The sequence below is a fragment of the Pavona decussata genome, unplaced genomic scaffold (genome assembly GCF_977016875.1).
Source record: "Pavona decussata unplaced genomic scaffold, jaPavDecu1.1 SCAFFOLD_254, whole genome shotgun sequence".
NCBI classification, from domain to species: domain Eukaryota; kingdom Metazoa; phylum Cnidaria; class Anthozoa; order Scleractinia; family Agariciidae; genus Pavona; species Pavona decussata.
Window position 1 is genome coordinate 1,524,143 of NW_028145657.1, and position 20,802 is coordinate 1,544,944.

General features: G+C 37.0%; 3 protein-coding genes across 4 annotated transcripts; 1 reads left to right on the forward strand and 2 right to left on the reverse strand.

Moving 5' to 3' along the window:
- Positions 1-8,376, reverse strand: LOC146456494 (dnaJ homolog subfamily C member 25-like). 2 transcript variants are annotated; one of them, XR_014858783.1, is made up of 14 exons: positions 8,224-8,376; positions 8,069-8,097; positions 7,377-7,436; positions 6,455-6,502; positions 6,137-6,191; positions 5,832-5,938; positions 5,111-5,182; positions 4,017-4,079; positions 3,280-3,344; positions 2,307-2,363; positions 2,008-2,212; positions 1,817-1,887; positions 453-1,063; positions 1-413 (listed from the first exon to the last, which is right to left on the reverse strand). XR_014858783.1 is itself a non-coding variant. In XM_085092986.1 (13 exons), the coding sequence occupies exons 1-13, from the start codon at positions 8,333-8,335 to the stop codon at positions 1,009-1,011; spliced, it is 999 nt and encodes a 332-aa protein (XP_084949112.1). In that variant the 5' UTR covers positions 8,336-8,376; the 3' UTR covers positions 1-1,008. The 2 variants fall into 2 exon arrangements, 1 of the variants encoding a protein (XP_084949112.1); XM_085092986.1 differs by having other exon boundaries at positions 1-1,063.
- Positions 8,377-8,464: 88 nt separating this feature from the next.
- LOC146456495 (L-fucose dehydrogenase-like) lies at positions 8,465-19,275 on the forward strand. The gene is made up of 9 exons (XM_085092996.1): positions 8,465-8,738; positions 10,576-10,614; positions 11,410-11,507; positions 12,366-12,432; positions 12,983-13,077; positions 14,266-14,370; positions 14,853-14,920; positions 16,410-16,506; positions 17,506-19,275. The coding sequence occupies exons 1-9, from the start codon at positions 8,639-8,641 to the stop codon at positions 17,653-17,655; spliced, it is 819 nt and encodes a 272-aa protein (XP_084949122.1). The 5' UTR covers positions 8,465-8,638; the 3' UTR covers positions 17,656-19,275.
- LOC146456496 (tetraspanin-14-like) lies at positions 19,168-20,523 on the reverse strand. Its single transcript, XM_085092983.1, has one exon. The coding sequence runs from the start codon at positions 20,505-20,507 to the stop codon at positions 19,404-19,406; it is 1,104 nt and encodes a 367-aa protein (XP_084949109.1). The 5' UTR covers positions 20,508-20,523; the 3' UTR covers positions 19,168-19,403.
- Between the last annotated feature and the right edge of the window lie 279 nt (positions 20,524-20,802).

A 20,802-nucleotide genomic window follows, 5' to 3' on the forward strand; every position in this document is an offset into this window, starting at 1 on the left:
TGAAACTGATTTAAGTTTTATTTGCCATATTTGCTTCAGAACTATTTTACAAACAAACTTAACCCAGAATCAGCAATAGACCTTATTCGCTCCATATGCTCAGGAAAATCGATCCTTTGCCTTTTTGGAAGTAAAGAATGCATGCTAGCGTGAACGATCAATTCCAAAAGAGACTACTCCCTAGAGTACCGTCACATGATCTGTAATGGGGCAACAAGACAACGAAGCGAATAAGGGCTATTCTCAGAAACACTTTGAAAACCTAATCATATACTGGTGCACTCACCCGGATGGCGAGAATGGAAATGGATTAGTTACGACTGGAAACATTTCCTTCTATTATGTCTTCAAAAAATTAATAAAATGTGATTAAGGTTTGCTCTTCCTTTTAGAGAATCGCTTGATCTCTTTCTCTTGGTGTTCAAGGAATTAGATCATTTTGTCCACCTTACTTTCAGTTTCAGCACAGTTTTGACTAAAGCAATACAACCCCACGCCATAACCCCTTTAACCTACTAACATAAAGTAGTGTTATTATACTTAATAATATTTTCCATTTGGTTTGTGCTTCTTTTCTTTCTTTTTGTTCAATGGACTCTTTACCCTAACCCCTCCCTCCGTCTCCTTCCGTGGCGCAGATAGGGTGTTAGGGTGGAGAGATGGTAGACACTCCAGACATAGTCCGTTTCATCAACCTAGTGTCTGCCCTGGGCTACACTTACTGGAGGTAGTATGACTGTTGGCATTGCCTTTGTCAAAGAAGTAACTTCATAATATCAATATTCATATTTAACATTTGATATGCGCATGTAACTTGTGAATGTGATGAAATGCTTGTTTGACTACACATCAAGTTGGCAATTGTCAGCGAAAACGATTCCATCTTGCACAATATCTCATGGCTACTTTTATTACCATCCACAAAAACCAAAAAGAAATAAAACGTCAGTCACAGAAACATGTCATCAATAAATATATGAATTCAGTTTTTAATCTGTCCTCAAGTAGCTAATCATCCTCTATAAATGTCATCTGGCCTGGTCCACCCTTCTTCATGTACCGTCTGAAAAGAAAGGGATTTTCGCATTATGACACAGTAGCAGTGATTGAATCTCTGATATCATTAGTACAAGCAATGCTACAAAGATATATCTACAAAAGTTACTGGTGTCCAAGGGGAATATGGGTGCTTATCAAAACTTTTTTTTCCTGAGTGAGCATTTCAACACATCTACGTACAACTGTATGGTAAACACTCCTTCAGGTACCTAGGTCCAAAACTTTGGAATAACCTTTCCCCTATTATCAGGAACAGAACCTCACTAAAGAATTTAACAGGCGTAATGGACCTAACTTCTCTGTTAACTGTATGCTACATGATTGCATAATTTACATAACACTTACTTATGCATAGGCAATTGAAAACAAACGATAAAAACGAACCTCACTTGCCTCTGTACGTCTAAACCTTTACTTATAATTTACTTATGCATTTGTAATAACCTGACATGTATGTGATATTGCTGTGTATTATTAATAATAATCTTAGTCTAACAAGGGTATTGTCATTTTATTCTTAATTTTATAATTATATTCTTAGTTTACTGCATGGTGATCAAATTAGCAGAACTTTTTCCACATGTATGCGTAAATATATTATTTTTGTAACTTATGTTTCCCCATTTAGTGGAGGAATATTTCCTTGGCTAAAATATCTGACACATTTAATAATCATTCATCCATACTTTGTACTCTGAATAACTTGTCATTAACAACAACAAAAACCAACAACAACAAAAAAAAAAGACATGGCTACCTGTAAGCTTTGTACTTGTTATTCTGAGCAAGTTTAATTCTCATCTCTTCTTCCTGTTCTTGTTTGAATTCCTGAAGACAAAGACATGAACATTTTTTTACATTCCCAAATGAATGAGTGTCTGGTCATGCTGGCATTTGTTTGAAATTTCAATCCTATCTCTATGCCATCAAGTAACAGATGAAACATACTTGGAAGTTAGCTTCAATCCACAAATGGCGTGAGAAAAACTCATTTTTCTGTGCAGGCTCCATAGCATCCCACTGCGTAGAGCTTAATCCCATTTTCTTCCTCATAAGGTATGCCTTTTCTTCATCGCCATACTCTTCTCTTTTGATGGTGAATTTCCAGTGCCAGCGCAGTAACCAAAGGATGTAGCACGCAATTGTGTATGGACTGAAAAATAAAATGTAACAAGTGATCAGTTGCAATTCAATTTCAACAACAGTAGAAAACACTTATTAATAAATGCGTTAAAAACAGAACTCACAGTAGCACGATCTTCAACCACAGGACATCTGTTATTTTGGGTTTACTGTATCCACCCCTGAAGTCAACAAACCAACAAAATGGAATGTCAGTTCAAAAGAAACCAACAGATAGATGTAGCTTGTCATGTGAAAAGAACAAAATGGGATCACTTAAAGTGTATATGACACGAAATCTTTTATTAGCTTATTAGGAAGAGCTTTCAAAATGATGAAGAATGGCATTTATTTTATTGCGATAGCATTCTTGGTTGCCGAGTTATTCAAGATTTAGGCTTATGCAAATTAGACAACTTGTGACGTCACTAGACTGACACAAAATGAAGGGAAATCACAAAAAATGGAATATCTCTTAAGCCTTTTCCTGTATAGAACTGAAACTTTGTAGAGTTGTTATACTCATCACAAAGTTTCATGATATGATCCACTATGACATTTCCATGGCAACACAATGGGCTCCAGGCCCTCACCATCCAAAGGATGAAATCAGAGTTTCCCTTCCCAAGAAGCGCTTTTTGCTCTTGATGTTTATTCAGTGGGTGTGAGGGAATAGGGACATTACGCAGCACAAGTATAAGAAATTCTGTTTGACTGTGGAGCAATAAATAAGGCATTTGTCATTTTGGGAAGGTAGAGGTCTGGTAACGAGTACGTTGCTATGGTGACATCATAGCCACTATCACAATGTGTAGTTTTGTCAGCACATCAACCCTGCAAAATTTCAACCCTGTAGATGTAGTATTTGCGTAGATATTCCAAATTTTGTGATTTCCCTTCATTTTGTGTCAGTCTTGTGACGTCACAAGTTGTCTAATTTGCATAAGCCTAAATCTTGAATAACTCGGCAACCAAGAATGCTATCGCAATTAAATAAATGCCATTCTTCATCATTTTGAAAGCTCTTCCTAATAAGGTAATAAAAGATTTCGTGTCACATACACTTTAATGAGACTGAGAAGAAAGCAGCAGACCAACCTGATATCCAGAGAGTTTTCCACAACTTCCCTGAGTATGGACTCTTCTTCCTCTTTAAGTTCCTCCTGTAAACAAATCACAAGTTGAAAAAATTAAAATGCTGACTGAATGCATACACATGTGAACAGCTGACTGTGAAATTAATTTCTTGGGAACTGATGATTGACGATGATGGTCTGATTGACAATCTTTTGTTACTGCATAAAAAAGGACTTCCTCTGTGTGACCAAATACATTTTCTCACTTGCAAGAACACATGGAGGATATGCTGTTCCAAAGAACTGTGCCACTACAGTTAGCTAAAGCTGTTTTATGGAAAGTTGGTGCGAGGCAATAGATTGTGAAGAACCTCAAGTTTGTTCACAGTCAGGATATTCAGTTATGTCACAACGGCAGACAACTTGAGGACTTATGTACAACTTCTTGGTACCTAGTGGCTATCTTATTGTTTCTTATATGTATTTTTGTTGGAATATAATTTTGGAAAATTGATGAATCAATATTTCCTGCATGGACATTTTGCATGCAGAGAAAGTCAGGACTCAATTTTTTCTTGTTTCTGCATCTTTTTCTACACTGAGAAAATCAGGAAAAGTTAACACTGCCAAACTAGTGACTGCTACAGTATGGCAGCTTATGACGTTTAACTTGCAAAATTCAGACCCACTGATAAACAGATTACAATAGTCACAAGAAACAAATCTGAACAACCAACTGCTAAGCAAATGAGGTATTACCTTAGATTTCTTTCCCTTTTTCAAGTTATTTAACAGGCCTTCCTCCTTTGCCCTCTGCATGGCCTTTGTAAGAAATAACAATGACAAAAACAAATAATTAAAACTGTTAGTTAAGTCTGGCATCACATTGAACAGGGGCACCTTACAAAAAAATAAAAAAAAGTGACAGTGACAGGGGCTTTTGGTTAAACAAATCAAAACTGGTGCCAGTACTCTCAAAATTCCTTCACTACAAGGAGATACATCTGTTCAGTAAATCAGAGTCTACAGAAGGTGGTGATTCTTCAACCACACATGTAAAGCAGTAACCAGCACTCATTTTGGATCATATCCAGATTCCTAAGCCATTTTCTTCCTTTGTTCATCTGTTCTGCTGCCATTTCCTTTTGTGCTGATCAGGTTTATTGAAGTATCCTGTTTTCCATGATTGCTTTCAGGCCTTTAAAGGGATTTTTGTGTACGCTAACACAATTTCATTTAATTGGATTCTTTAGCTGAAAAATGACATTTTTTGCGTCTTTGAAAACAAAGGAGTTAGTGGTATTTATTTCCTGTACCTGTTATGAAAGTCTAAGGTGACATTTCACAAAAACGCTTTAGTTTTCATCACAAAAAATTTGAATTTCTGTGATTATTATTATTTAATAAAGTTTTTCAAACAGATATTCCACTGAAAGGAACTGTTGGAGGCCCCTGAATGAATACAATGTTTGCAAAGTACCTATTGTAAGTGATAACAAAGGTGAAATAGTACACGTATCAAGTCACTCTCAGTACAGTTACTGTAACTCCCTTTATTGCGGACACCCTCGGGACTGTGAGTTAGTGCCCTTCATAGCGAGAGTCAGTAATAGCGGGAATTTATTTCAGTCAAACGTCTGTAATTTATGTTTGTCTGGGATTTAGCTGCTGTCCGTATTATCAGGGTGCCCGTAATAGCGAGGTGTTCGCAAGGCAAGAGTTGACTGTAGTAGTTGTCAATAATTATTGTACCAATAAAGTACCTACAGCAAGTTCTTAATCACGGCCACTATGTCTCGAGTATTTCTTTTAGTTATTAGTTAATTTTAATAATGCACTTTGTTTAGATGTACCTTGTTTCTGTATTTTGGCATTGTCAATGCATACTTCACTGCTTCATTGTAACGAGACCAGCCATGAAGATACTAAAAAAAAAAAATCAAAATATTCAATATTCAAATCCAAACTTGTATCTTCATATCATGTAATGTAAGGAGCTATTGTATTGAGGAATATTGGTTACCGGTAAGCTTAAAGTTTATGGACCTTGATGCTTAGTAGGGTCAAGATCTCAAACTCTGGCTCTGATTGGAGAATATTTTAACAACCAAGCAAATCAATTTGATTGGTTCTTGTTGTTGCACCTACCAAGGGGATGGTAAGGAGTGTTTGTTTATAATGCGGTGTGAAGAAAGACTTACCCCTCACTACCAAACTGAAGTATTACTTGCAAGATAAAATACAAGTAGTTTATTCAAATGTCAGCCAACCAATCAATCTTCTTTTGCTGTAAGCGTGTTAACTTGTCTGCCACTGGTAACTTCTTAATAATTATAAATCTGATAAGTTTGACAGTCGGCATCTGCATGAAAGTGAGATTTGCTGCAATAGACAAAAGAGGTTTTCTTCTCTTGCCGCTCTGCAGCTCGTTGTTGCTGCTTCAAAGCTCAATTCCGTTTGAGGAAAAAGAAAACCTCTGGGACCAGGATAACCTCACGCCAGTAACCTAATGTCTTTAATTATTGTCCTAGCTAACTGTTAGCAGTTGCAGTAAATATTAATAGCAGTCTGTACCTGTAATAAAGAAACAACTGTAATAGACACTGCAATGACCACTCGAACATCCACCTTGGGAGCCACTTGTCTTCTATAGTAACGATAGTAGTGACCATATGTCTCCTCTGTTGAATTACAAGTACAAGCACAACAAATTATTTATTAGCATTTTTATTAATAATTATTTCAGCTTGGATCTACCTTGCTAATTCTAATCCTGGATGAAGGAGTGCTTGCTATGAAAGAGTAAAGCCTTACACTGCCAAAATGCATTTATTTATTAGATTAATGTAAGTTATTACAGTATTTGTTAATTTAATTACCTGGATGATCCAACATGTAGTCATAATCTGCTCTTTGTTCATCATCTTTTAAGACCTGAAGTTACAGTTGTTTAATATTTCATTAATACTTATCACCATCACAGTCTAGCAACTCTAAAACTTGTTTTGGGACCGGGTTTGACATACATGTATCATGACTAAGTTAACTGTGATTTTTGTAAGTTAGTTTGTGTTCCAGTGATTACTATTAAATAAACATTATTTTACTTACATGTATCTAATTTTTTTCTTTTGATTAACTCCATTGGTGCAGGATAAACTGGACTTCTTATTGCTGTTAAAAAAAAAATATCTTACCTCATAGGCTGTTGCAATAAGCTGAAATTTGGCTTCAGCATCTTCACCCTGTTAAAAAATGAATGAAATATTCAAACCAATGTTCACTATACCAACCTTCAACAGATTTATCAGCTATCAAAGTGGGAAAAAAATAACATTGCAGCAGTACTTTACTAAAGATTATTCGGTTTAAGTTATTGAGTTGGATGTTCTTCGTACACTTTTATCAGTATTCTACTGTTGACCAGAGCATTCAATTGTTTTAGGGAATCCTCATCAGCAACATTGTACCACCAGTTACCATGGCGATATATATTGTACCTTTGTGTATTTATAACCTATTTTGCAAAATTCATTCATTCATTTAAGTTGACAGCAAGTTTAAATTTGATGTTTTTTTTTATATATATGTGAAAATTTTTTAAAAAATAATGTAGATGAATGGATAGTACTGTCACATGTAAATTATTGGGAGAAACTTATTTATAACTCTCATGCAAAGATTATCCTCCACTACTGAAAAATGCAAGTTGGTTTTATTTTTGTAACTTTTCCAGCATCATTAAAGTTAAGACTTGGACACATTTGTGTTAAAAGTAAAAGCTTGTTCATGTTATACAGTCTTGTTCTTTACTGCTATACAGACCTGTTTAAAATGTTTTCAGTAGCAGAAAGGTAAGGCTAACTAAGAAGAAAGTCAGTGCAGAAAAAAAAGAAAAGAAAAGAAAAGAAAAGGATTATAGAAGACAAAGTCAACCAGCTGCCAGCTGTCAATACAGTTTGAGGGGGTTGGGTATAAAAAAGCTAAAATGTCAAGTGCTTTTTTTCTCTTATATTGCATGAGTTTTATTTTGAATGCATAAATTTACATATAGGTAGCACTAGAGAATATCAAGTTAAAAATAAAATATCAACTGGGTTTTTTACTGTTTGATAATACCTTGTATCTATCAGGGTGATACTGCCGTGCAAGTTTTCTGTATGCTTTAGCTATGTCGCCCTAAAAGGGAAAAATGGTTAGTTTTTATTGTCTAATAAGATTGAAAAGCAGTTTTCAAATACCAGTATCTGCTGACTACTTGCAACATGTGAAATGGAAGACATTTACCATAATTACACCTGTTTGTTATGTTAAATAACAGATATTGAGGTTTTTCTAAAAGACGTCATTATTTATTTATGCCTTTGTCAACTGCTAAATTGAAATGGAAAAAGAGGGGTCAACCAAGAAATAATCTAGCACCTACATATGAAGTTTATTCAGCTTATAACACTAGTGACGCATTTGTGTAGTGCACTTACGTGTAACACTGACCGATCTATCAGATAAGCCAGGGATAAGCTGACGCACAAGGCAAGACCACAAAGCCAAGCTGATATCAAAAGAGCTATCTATACGCGGGTGTAACTAAAATTAACCTACCAAAGGGAGATTTTCGGACAGATGCAAATATAAAATTAATTTCTGTCGATTTTATAACTGTCGTTAATACAATACTGCGCTTTACATAACATAAGGAGACGAAAATTTTTCTTTACTTTGTTTAACATTCCACATCATGAAAAAAGTTACCACAGGAAACCAGACATCTATTAGGAAATCGGGAGAAATCGCGCTAAAATTGCATTTACCTTTGAAGACTCTCTGTAGACCCCGAGTACTAAAATGCAATGAAAAACAAGTTAAGACATTCCGGGATCGATCAAATCAGTGTTCAAATTAAAGATTATGGCCAATATATTTACAAGGTCAGAAAACATATAAAACAAGAGAGAAACTTTCTTACCGTCATAGCAGTTTTCTGTTCCACAATAAAGGCCCTCGATAAAGCCATAAACTGACGAACTGAAAAAAATAAGAGCTAGAAAACAAGGAATAAAACTCTTGCAACCCGACATGATACTACAAGAACAAGAGGAAAGAGAAAATGAAAGATCATCAACACGGAGTCAGCGGTTTATTATACAAGAAAAGCTTCCCAGAAATCCTTTCACTTAGTTCCAGGTTCTTTTCGGAGAATCTGGTGGTCACGCAACATTGACAAAAGCAGCTACAAGTGACTACAAGCAGTGTTAGGCTTCTCGAATCAGCCTACAAAAATTTTATTTTTATATTCAAATAACTTCTCTCTCAAGTCGAAAAAACATTCTTTCTGTAATTTTCACAAATTTCGCTGCGTTGTCTAAATAGTTCGTCTTAACATGTCTGCTGATGGCTCGCCTAAGCTGAGATACAAGGGGAAAGTCACAATTGTGACCGGAGGCTCAAAAGGAATTGGTGAAGGAATAGTTAGAGAGTTCGGTAAGAAACTGTTTATTGTTAAATTGCAAACATTGAGGCGTTCTTTTTGTGGTAGAATGTATGAAGCAAAAAAGGTATTTCTGCGAAAAAGGCGTTCCGTGCAGCAAATCATATGACATGTATTATTGAGTGATCGAGTGACACCGACCGGAAACAGGTAATCACTGAGGTAATCGAACCTGACACTGTTTGTGCTACAGGAGACTCGTGTGAGTTAAACTAGGATTATACAATGTCTAATCGTTTGGAATAAATAATATAATTTGAACACGAAAATGAATTAAGTGTTGTTTGGTTTGAGAATTTATCTATCTATCTGATCTACCATTAATTTGTCTCCATCAAAATTAATGATTCTTGCGAATCGGTCAGCGATAATATTAAAACAAATAGTTAAATGTATAAATGTATTAAATAGACAAAAGTATAAATTAAAGGTGGGTTGAGAACACCGTGATGAAAAGGGGCATTTACGGATTGCCACCTCGTCAGGTAAGAAATTCCTATCTTATTGTTCTGGGAAAATAAAAAAAAATTATAGTAGTCAGTATGGGTGAATGGGACCTCATAAGCTATATCATTAACATGTTCCACTTGATCCAGAGGTTTGAGATACAGCAATTAAGATTTAAAAGGGGTTTTGTTATTATATGTAGTAAATGTTAACACAGAGGTTGTATTTAGCTGTGATTAGGTGTGGTTGAGGTATTTGGGCCAGAGATGGTTCACCTCATATCACACCAACTGATGTGTAACAAAATGACTTTGATAGTAGCACATGAGCTAACCAGCCTAGCAAGTGTTTCTTTGGGTTTTCTGCATTTTTCACTTTTTGATAATTTGCGTGAAAGTTGGAATAAGTGTGAAAAATGGAAGGGGGGGTCAGAGGAGATCTAAGGAACAGCTACCTACAAGCCCTCACCAGGGGAGGGGCGAGGGGGAGGCAAGGATGACCCTGACCCTACCATTTTGAAGAAACCTATTTACTCACAAACCACACTTCTGAGTGATATGGTATGGTAGCATTTAGTGGCAGCTACAGTCAGAGAGGCTGATTTATTTTTAAGCATGACTCAGACAAATTGCTGAATGAAGAAGATAAACAAACCTTTAAAAACAAATTATGAATGCCAAACTCTCCAGACTTCAATCTTCAAATGCTCACAATGGCCTTGCAATTCAAGGCACTGTCAGTAAAACATTAATATTTAATATTCTCCATAATATTTGGTGTATGCCAGTACAATCTATTTGGTGTTGCTGTAGAGCCAGATAGCTGAAATTAAAAAATTGAGATTTTACAATTATAATTTGCAATTCTTGAAAATGCATTTGATGCCTGCTGAAAAAAGCACTACATATCTAGATAGACTAACGGCCACCTCTGAAGCTTGAATTTAAGTTTCACAGCCAAAATTTATACTCCACTTTCAAGATTGCCCATTTTTTTAAAAGTGGATTTACATGTGAATATTTTTTTAAAGGGATTCCAAACAAGCAACAACAACAACAACAGTTGTTTAAAATACTAGTTTGTTTTTCAAAATAAAGCATTTGCAAATTACATGCAGGTAACGATTTCCTTCCTTTCTCTCCTTGCATTCCCCATCCTCTAACTTGTTAAATGTTCTTGATTCTATGAAAATTTTGGCTTCACATTTTAAGCAATAACATTGGTTACATTTGTGCATACATGTATGTGCACCTGTTAGGCTTTTTTAATTTTTTTTATTTCAGTTGCTGTTAACACTTATCAACTATCTTTAATACCTAGTGAAATCTTCAGTAGGGCTCCTATAAGTTGCTGTACTTATCATTTTTGTGTAATATTTTGCAGTTAAAGCTGGGTCCAAAGTGGTTTTCTGTGCTCGTGGGGGTGAGTAAACATTGGTTAGTAAAGATGATAAGGTGCACATCAGACTGTTGTGGAGGAGGACTTGGGTTGATATCCCAGTCGGACCACTAACAAAGGTCTTAGATAACTGGTAACATCATCACATGCATTGAAAGCTTTTTCTCAGCTCAGATGATTGCATTCTTGGGTAGGGACGTTAAGCCATTGCTGTTGTCTCCCACACCTTGCTTGATTTGTCCTACCTGTGGGGGATGTAAAAATGAATCCACATTCTTCTTGGTAAAGACTTGGGGATGAAGTCCCTGCAGGTGTCCAATGACTCCAATGAGTTACTTACAATGCAGTAATGGGACAGAATATTGAGGCATGCATGCAGTTATTTGATTGGATGGAAAGCCTTTCTGATCAGAAATATATAATAAACTTACATCCAATTAAAATGTTCTTTAGTGGACATTTTACTTACTGTAACATAACAGAGTGTTCTACTAACAATAAACTATGGAACACTTGGTGTTTTTATTCCATGGTTTACTTTAACTTGTGGTTTCTTGCATACATGTGTTTACCTAAGATTCCAGTTTCTTGGTTATAGAGTGTTGAAAATAATTTTAATTGTACTCAGAAATCGAAGGTTTGCTGTTTTAATATGAAAGTCAAATTAATTTTAACTTCCTCTAAAATGTATAAATTATATGTTTTGATTGAAAGATATTTATGCACTGAAACTCAGAATGGACATACTTGGTAACGTTAGGGGAATCTCCTTAGAGTGGTAAATGATTGTACATTCATTAAATGTTTACTTTGTAATAGTTGATGAGGGAAAGAAACTTGAAAAAGAAGTGAGTGAGACAGGGCCTGGTGAAGCATTCTTTATCAAATGTGATGTGAGTAAAGAAGAAGACATCAAGGTGAGTTTCTCCTTCAATTAAGAGTGATCCTTTTTTTTTTCATATAATGATCATTTCTTTGTCCCTCCCTTCTTTAATGTCCTTCTGCCGGTCATCTGTCTGCCTGTCTGCCTATCTGCCTGCCTATCTGTCTGCCTGTCTGTCTGTCTGTCTTTCTATTTGCTTTTTTAATTGATTTGTTTCTTTGTTGAAGTTCATTGTCTTGTTCATTCATTTTCACAAATCACATAATCCTGCCACAGTCCAGCCCTTTCAAAAGACATACTATCCACCTCCACCTGGTCCAAACAAGGCTCCACCAACACAATCAATCTACTCAAAACAACTTACCAACTCAAACTTCTTAACAGCTGACTCTCAGCCAATACAGCTCCATACTCCAGTCCACTCCAGCCAGTACATGAATTGTCATAAATACAACTTATCAATTTAGTTGTTCCAACACTCTGCCTGAAACAGTACGGCCTGATTTTAATATTAATTGCCCTATAAGCACAGGCATTCCTGCAACAATCTAATCAACAACCAACACATAACATCCTGCAAAACTGCCCACAGGCAAAGCCCTCTGAGCACAATCTCACTAACATAATTTTATCCCCTCAACTTAGCCCTTGAGGCCTATCTGCAGGTGCACACCATACTAACACAGTCATCCCAATTGAGCCCTGCCAACTTAAGGTAGTTCCACTCCAGTCTACCAGCACAGCCATTTCACAGCACAGCTTTACCAATACATCCCTCTCAGTACACCCCTTCATGTAATTCTTGTCAATAAGCACCACAATAATTATTGATACATCTTCAAACAGTCATCTCATTGTTTTAACGACTCCTTCTTTGTATAATTCTCTAAAGAATTTAGTGGAGAAGACAGTTGAGAAATATGGCTCTATTGACTGCCTCATAAACAATGCTGGATGGCGTAAGTCAATTAAACCCTTACTGTCTGAAACAATATGGTAGAAAAAAATAATGTAAAAATTGCTTGCCTTGTTTTTCATTGATTTTGAAACAAAAGACAAGGTTTAAAAGTGTGGGCATCAAAGAAGATTCTAGATACTGTAGATGGCATACCTCACAAATATTTGTTAAATTTTTTACTAATTTTAATTGAGCTGCTTGCTAGATTTAAATCAATATTCCCTCCAGTAGCGCAATCTCTGTTGTACTAAATAGAAGAAAGATCCTCACAGTACTGTTAGTACGCAACTTAAGCAGTTGTGAAAAGAAAGCCTAAAAAAATTCAGGCTTGTATGGGATTCAAACCCATGAACTCTGCGATGCCGGTGCAGTGCTCTCATTCTACCAACTGAGCTATATATCAAGCCAACTGGGAGCTGGTTAATATATTGTGGGTTCATTATTTCCCCGTGAAGGATGAATAAATGAAATATAATATATGAAACATATATACAATGTTTCATATATTCGTATTCACTCTGTTGTACTGTATTCTTTTCTTGTGTTGACAGATCCTCCTGGTGGAAAAACAATTGATCACACCTCTGTTGATGAGTTTAGAGACCTTTTGAATCTTAATCTTGTGAATTATTTTATATTTTGCAAAGTAAGTGTCTCAGGGATCTTATTACACCACCAGTAAACCTCTGCAAAAGTTTGTATGTAATTCACCGATACTGTTGAGATGCTGCTTCCTTTTGCCTCTGCGTATACATTCACTCATCAATGGGATGCTCCAAAAAAACTTGGGTGTGTTAAGGAGAGAACTCATCAAAACTAAGATACTTTTTTCACAGTTGCAGGAAAAGCAGATCTTAGCAAGGGCTAAAAAAAGGGGAAAAAGGGATAACCACGTATTTTCCAGCGAGTTTATTAAGCCTCAATTTGGAAAAAATGCTATGCATTGTTATATATTTTAGAGCTTTTTAGGATTATTGCTGCTGCTTTGTTACTTTTGAAAAATGCTTTTGGATTGCAATAGGCATGCGCAAAATGTCTCTGTGTTAGGGGGCACTGTCCTTAATTAAAACACTTCATGTTGTAGGATTTTAATCTGATATCTTGGATGGACAGTGTTCAGTCCAAGCATCCTTTTGAGCAGGAAACCCCTCATTTACATTTGCTTTTGGCATTTTTATTTGTGTATGCGACCACTAGTTTTGTCTGAGACCTTGCCGGTTGGTTGCCATATGACAGTCACAGCATAAATAAGAAATATGGGGAACTTCTTGAATTACAAGGAAGTTTATGAAAAGATGCCAGAATTTGCCAGAAAAACTGATCAATAACCAGGATGTGCGGTTCTGAAACCTAGCTGGTATTTGTGGTATCAAGGCTTAACTGCTCCATTTGATCCTTCTTGTGTTTGTCGTTTCTGTTGGTTTCATCATTGTAAGTGAACAATGCGTCTAAAGGCCCAGACTGGGCTTTAAAATCTCCACCACTTAAAAAAAGATTGTTTGCTGGGACTGCATTGATTATGGAAGATAATTCCTGGTAGAATTGTTCACACAAATGTTCCTCATAAAAGCCACTAAGAACAAACAGAAATATGACCAGTTTTCCTTTAAAATTTCCTGCTTGGTTGTGCTTAGATCTCACACCAGTATCTGAAAAACATTTTTTTCTAATCGGGTGTCCGCCAATGCCTCTTATTGCTGTGTTAGTGTTTCCTTGGTGAAGCTGCATTTCATGAAAGTGTGATTCCACAAGATGTCACCAAGGTTAATTCTGTCAAGACTTTTTCACTTCTCACAGGCTTTGTAGATCAGTGTTGATTTGTTTGTCTTTGCAGTTTGCTCTGCCGTACTTGCGGAAAACGAAAGGGAACATTATAAACATGTCAAGTCTCGTTGCACAGATTGGCCAGCCTGGAGCTGTAGCGTATGTTGCAAGCAAGGTAAACTTTATAAGTACGGCAAACTGGTACACATACAATCATTTGACATTACTTTCTTTAGATGAAATGGTGGAAGTTGGAGTCGTGGTAGCTAGGAGTGTAGTAAAGGTTTGATCATGTAACCTGAGGGTGCAAGGGCCTTCGACCTAAATAACTTTATTTAAACGCGGTATTTAAAAACCTTCAGCAAGTACAGAATAAGGGAATACCACGCTAACCAACCAACTAACTAACTAACTAACTAACTGACTGACTGACTGACTGACTGACTGACTGACTGACTGACTGACTGACTGACTGACTGACTGACTGACTGACTGACTGACTGACTGACTAACTAACTAACTAAAATGAAGAATAAAATGAAAGGAGAAATAACAAAGGAAAGAAAAAGCTGCTTTTCAAGGATGCCATGTGTTGACCCTCACTGAGAACGTTTTAAAGGTCTTTTTAAAGTTTTTTTTATGTATGATTGAATTTAGGGTGCGATAACATCTATGACCAGAGCTCTGGCAGTTGACGAGGCTAAATATGGAGTACGAGTTAACAGGTACTTAAAACCTTGTTGTTTTGCAATGTGTATTGATCTAAAGGCTATATCCATGATCGGACCGGCTAGATGGTGTCATCCGGAAATAAATCGTCTATATAGAAGAATGCAAAAATTGCTGACATTTTAATATCCTTTTGCCTGCATTCAAATTAGCCCTACTAGCCTCGTTGAAAGTAAAATATTCTTTTGATTTTTTAACTCAAGAGCGAGGTTAGTAGGGCTAATTTGAATGCAAACAAATGAATATTAAAATGTCATCCATTTTTGCGCAGAGTCTGTGATTTCTATAGCTTGAGGTGGAGACAAACTCGCAATCTGATTGGCTACGCAAGGATGGTACAATTCTCGATAAACTGCTCAGGGTGCACTCGATCGCGATTTCATTTTAGGAAAATCAGTGCCGAACTCACAAACTGACTAGCTTCAAGTAAACCATTTTTTACCGAATTTCTTACTAATGGTTATTGGGTTATGCCAAAACAATAAGGCGGCTCGCTCTCTATCGACTTCAGTACAGTTGAACCTCTCCACAACGGCCACCTTGGGGACAGAAGAAAGTGGCCGTTGTGGAGAGGTGGCCGTTAAGGGGAGGTAGGGGTGTAATATGACACCTTTTTTTTCGGGAAGTACAACATGTTTATTGTGCCAAGTTCATGCTTACTGTAGCCTATAATGGCAATTCCATCTTAAATAATATATACAGATAAAAGACGAAACGAGCAAGGTTCGCCACATTCGCTGTATTATTGTAGACAATTTATGCTTACTGCAGCATATTAATGGAACACAATCAAAATACGTATATCATTAAAATGGATACAGAAACGTAATGTTCCGAAGACAAATGTCGATTACTGCATCAACTTATAAAAAAAGGTTTTGTTTTTACAAAAAAGAGCTGCACTGGCCGTTGTCGAGAGGTTATTTTGGCAGTTGGGGACGCACTTTAGTGGCCGTTGCCGTTGTAGAGAGGTGGCCGTTGTAGAGAGGTTTAAACAAGAGGTAATGTATGGACTGTCCGCCGGGACAAAAAAAAGTGGCCGTTGTAGAGAGGTGGCCGTTGTGGAGAAGTGGCCGTTAGTGGAGGTTCGACTGTAGTGGAATATGTTATAGAAACATATACGAAGAAATCATTGAAAAAATTGATCACTGTCCATTGCCAGACTTGATTTTCCCCTTGTCTTGCTTTTTATGTCTCCTACAATCGGATTCTCAAAACACACCAAGTGGTGAATTCTTGTTTCCTAAGCTAGGTTTGCAACAGGGTTTGAAAAAGCAGCGAGTCCCAGGACGCCGTGCTTCAGTATGATACTGAGCGGTTAGGGTTATCGGAGACAAAACGTGATAAACCAATTAACCTTTAAATCGAATTTTCAGACTTTATGAGTCATATTTTTCCTGAAATCACCTTCAATTTGAAACCGGTTTGTTAGACTTTCTGAATATATTTGTACCGATTTCTATGCGTTTGAACTTTTATTCTCAGTCTCTCACCTGGTAATGTGTGGACGCCATTGTGGGATCAGATAGCTCACTCCTCAGGAGACTTTGAGAAAAGCAAGAAAGATGGAGAAGAAGCGCAGGTATTTTGGAGAGTTCAATTTTACATGAAAAACCCTTTTTAGGCGGGCCCAGTCCACTCGCGGCCTATACTCGTCTAATGTTCTGCAAGCGGCCGTTTTTATGCTAGAGGACGCACTAGTATCCGTCTAGACGAACTTGGGCAAGCATTTGCTGTTCGTTTGGTTATGCGTCTCTAGTATAAAGACGGGCACAAGACGCATTATGCGTCTGGCCGAACTTTTTTCCGTTGTTCGTCTTGAACGACGCACAAGGGAGGATTATTCGTCCGGACGGATAATGCATCTTGTGCCCGTCTTCATAATAGACGAATAACCAGACGAACAATAAATGTTTGCCCAAGTTCGTCCAGACGGATAATGCGCCCTCTAGTATGAAAACGGCCATTCTTTGGAGAGGACTCAGAACCAGGCTTGCTTGTTTCCCTTTCTTTTTCCTGTGAGAGGGTTCATTAAATCATTGCGTTTTCACAGCCTGATTTGTGAGCTGTGTCTATCAAAAGCCACTTGAGATGGAGGGCTGAACTATTGTTTTGGAAATTTAGAAAAAGGTTGAAATGTTTGCATGTTTGCCGCTATCTTAGAAAAGTATCGTGAAGATTTTAGACAAATGAGTTGCAGTTCTTATAACCAGGATTAATTCTCGTTTACTCAGTCTCTTATTGGTTTTATCTGTCGTAAAAACAAATCACGAGTGTTGTGAAGCCGTCAGCTTTCGCAGTTGACTCTTAATATCTTCATTGCTACAAAATGCTATATTTTCTCTCCCGTGACTAGCGCATCACGATTTTAGTAGCTCAATCGATGACTTGACCACCCGAGTGCTGAAGACTTTTTATTTGACTTGCATTTTTAATCCAACTATTATTCAGACGCATTCATTTTACCCTTTAAACCAATTCTACGCTGCTTTCTGTTAAGTTAATAATTATCCGAATGGCATGGAGCGTACACTAAGACTTGTTTTCTTTTTCTTTTCTTTTTTTTATTCATCTTTTGAAGCTACTTGGTCGCATGGGAACTCTTGAGGAATCCGGTCAAGCCTGTTTGTACCTGGCTGCTGAAGCCACCTTCACAACTGGTATTGATATGTTGTTGAGTGGAGGCGCCGAACTGACTTATGGCAAGAAAACTCAAGTCGACAGTGTTTAGATAATTTACTGTACTCTCGTTATTGAAGTTCTTCAGAAGAGTCATCAATTGGTCAAGTTTAACTTATAACCTTGCATGAACTTAAGAAAAGCAAGTAAAATTTTATCTAATTTAGCAGTTTTATGAAATTTCGAATACGGTCATTTACATAGATTATTGTGAATTATTTTGAAACAAATACATTAGAGGTGGAAACGATAGATTTAGTGTCAAATTTGAATGAAGAGGTCAGTATTTTAAATTATAGCCATCGTATCAGAGTCTATTTTTTAGTGCAGGTAGTGAGTCACAGATCAAAGTCATAAGTCAGTGAAAGTCACTAGTCACAGATCAAAGTCAACAATTAAAGTTACACGGCGGGAAAGTTGCGTAAAGTATTTGTAGGTATCCCTTCGGCGTCAAATATAATATTCAGTCTTATCAGGCACATGTCAACAGTCACCATTGGGAGTTAGAAGTGAAAGTTCGTTTTATGTAACCAGCCGAGCCGAGGTATCAAAAGTCACTGATCACCCGCCATCTTTGAAGTCGCTACTAGAAAGTTCATCAAGAAGAACCGAAGCCGATTTTGGCTCGATTGTCCAACAAGAATGAGGGACTGCAGTGCACGAACAAACCGTTTACGCGACTTATAAAACTGATGCCTGGCCAACTTTATTACAAAGCCTGATTCATGAATTGATTTGTGGCTTCACTCTGTTTTTGACTTGTGGTTTTGCGACTTACGAACGATTCACTTTTATTGACAAACACAGAGATCAGGGTTAAATTTGTATTTCATTTTATTTTAGATATTTTTAACTTTATGTTATATTCTTTAAATAGGAAATCCACCAAGCTGACGATAGAAATTTTGATAGATCTGAAACGTGTTTTTCCGATGATGAATAATGAATAAAGGTCTCTTGCGTGCGCATAGATTTATTGAAATACTATAATAACAGGTTACCTAAAGGGACAGTATCACGCTATTTTTAGTAACACATTGAAAATCGGAAAGACGCTATTCGGCTGATAGCAGACAAGATATAATGAGAAAATTCCATTAAAAGGCTATCAGAATGCAAAGAAACTATCCAGGAATATTTTCGCCGGTAGATGACCAAGATGAGAGGGGTTCAAATTTGAAAACGTCTGGCAGAGGATTTCAAATTTCGCTGTCGCAACGCACTAAAAATCGCCGGTTGTACTATATTTTGGTTCAACCTTTCGTCTTAGAATCACTTTTAATATTTCTTTTAATTAGCGATTGAGAAATTAAGTAACACAGTGTTCAAAGTTTAAATTTAGTGAATTGTAGCCAAAAATCATGATATCTCCCATCGATCTCCCATGATACTGCCCCTTTAAAAACATTAAGAACTTTTTCAGGTTCAAATTGAAAAGAAAAAAAAAGAAAAAGAAAAAAAAAAATAATAATAATTATAAGAACGTGCAGCCTCAGCACCAAAATTCAGTAGACGTTTCTATCAAAAAAGAGTATAACTTATTTTAGTTGGTTTTATCTCAAAGTCATAGTGACCTATGAAGATCATGTCTAATACCAGTACAGACTTTCCACGGGGCGAATTTCTAAGTTAACCACAGAAGATAAACTTCAGAATAAACTTGTGCGTGATGGTCATGTCTGACACTTTTTGTGAGAAACAGCGGGAAAAAAAATAGCCAGCGGCTATTTAAGATCACTTTCATTAACTTCTAAATTCACTTCATAATAAACGACGCGTGGGTTTTATCTTAATTGTCATTCAAATCATTTCTTCTTTTATACCGTTCGTCCCGGCGGCACGCCAGCTTAACATAGCCCTCAGGGCGGTCTTAATGTTAAAAGGCTCTTGAACCTCAACACGGGGAAGTCGCGTACGAACTTCTTCGTTATGTGTTCCGTTTTGTTCTTCTCTTATCGTTTCCGGGGATGTCGGGATATGATCTTGTTCTGCAACTTCCTTACATTCCTCTATACCTTCCTTTCTTGTACGATTTATGACGAAAATGATTAGGACTTGAACCAGTGCCATTAAAACACAGCATATTAAAATAACAATTAGATTGTATTTGTACCAATCCTGAATAATCGTTAAACAGCCTCTGGTGTGAATAAATTTCTGTGGCCTTCTTTCTATGCTGTTATCATCAAGGTGTAGGACTTCGTATTCACAATTGCGGTTTTGTCTCTCGAGACCACAGCATGTTACAGGTAAACGACAGGTTTTAAAGCGTGGCGAGGAACATGAAAATAGCGCATTTTTATCCCAGTCTTCGTAGCCATAAAACCCACAGCAGCGCAGAGTGCTTTGAATGGAGTCGAGCGTGAATCGCAAATTAGGATCCTCGTGGTAGTGATGAATAAAAGACATCCACTCGGCCAACCTGTTGGTCTCCGTTTTAACCCTTGTTTGGTTAAACACAGCGAGCGAACAAATCACAATCTCTATCAATAAAACAATCTTGAAAAATGTTGCTATGACTCGAAGGAGCTTCTTGCTCTGTGTAAATGTTCCAACGCAGCCAGTTATTGAGCTTAAAGCCAAAAGACCAGACATTGTCGCCAATACAACACCCAGTACTCCTGTTAAAATCTCCAGAAAAATAGTTTCTTTTGTATCTTGCCTGATCTCCCGGAAAAAAAGAAAAACCCCAAGTCCTACTGATCCACCGCTAAAAATAAACAATAATATAAAAAAACCCAACAGAGTGCACTCTTCCTTGACACATTTGTGACAAACCGGCGGGTATAACTCGTCCAGTGAACTCTGCGCAGGTGCAAACCCACCAAACTCGTCCTCATCGCTGTCCAAGTCGTAAAAGTGGTAGGAAATCTCTCTATTATCGTTCTTTTCGCTGCTTTCCATGTTTGTGGTGATTCCGTGCTTGTGGTCTTTGATTTTGTGTCATGAATTATTCATTTTCATTTGTAAGTCACGTGGCCGTGAATCGTTCCAGGAACACGCAACTCCAGGGGTGGTATCGACACCACTGAGCCAGAGAACGTAGCTTTCATTTAGTGAGTTGTCACAAACTATACCATATTGTTAATATCAGACTGCAACCGATCAAGCAAGCACATGACCGAGCCGCTGAAGTCTGTTAATGCTTAAAAATTCTCAACTACAAGATAACGGAAAGGAAACTTAAGGTTACTCACTT

Excerpts from the sequence above, each read along its gene's own strand:
- LOC146456494 (XM_085092986.1), bottom strand. The coding sequence starts at position 8,335 with ATGTCGGGTTGCAAGAGTTTTATTCCTTGTTTTCTAGCTCTTATTTTT. Across the intron at positions 5,183-5,831 it reads CAGTTGTTTCTTTATTACAG|TATCTTCATGGCTGGTCTCG; the intron begins GTACAGACTGCT and ends TTTTTTTTTTAG. Across the intron at positions 2,213-2,306 it reads TGGTTGAAGATCGTGCTACT|TCCATACACAATTGCGTGCT; the intron begins GTGAGTTCTGTT and ends TTTATTTTTCAG.
- LOC146456495 (XM_085092996.1), top strand. The coding sequence starts at position 8,639 with ATGTCTGCTGATGGCTCGCCTAAGCTGAGATACAAGGGGAAAGTCACA. Across the intron at positions 8,739-10,575 it reads AGGAATAGTTAGAGAGTTCG|TTAAAGCTGGGTCCAAAGTG; the intron begins GTAAGAAACTGT and ends AATATTTTGCAG. Across the intron at positions 11,508-12,365 it reads GTAAAGAAGAAGACATCAAG|AATTTAGTGGAGAAGACAGT; the intron begins GTGAGTTTCTCC and ends AATTCTCTAAAG.
- LOC146456496 (XM_085092983.1), bottom strand. The coding sequence starts at position 20,507 with ATGGAAAGCAGCGAAAAGAACGATAATAGAGAGATTTCCTACCACTTT.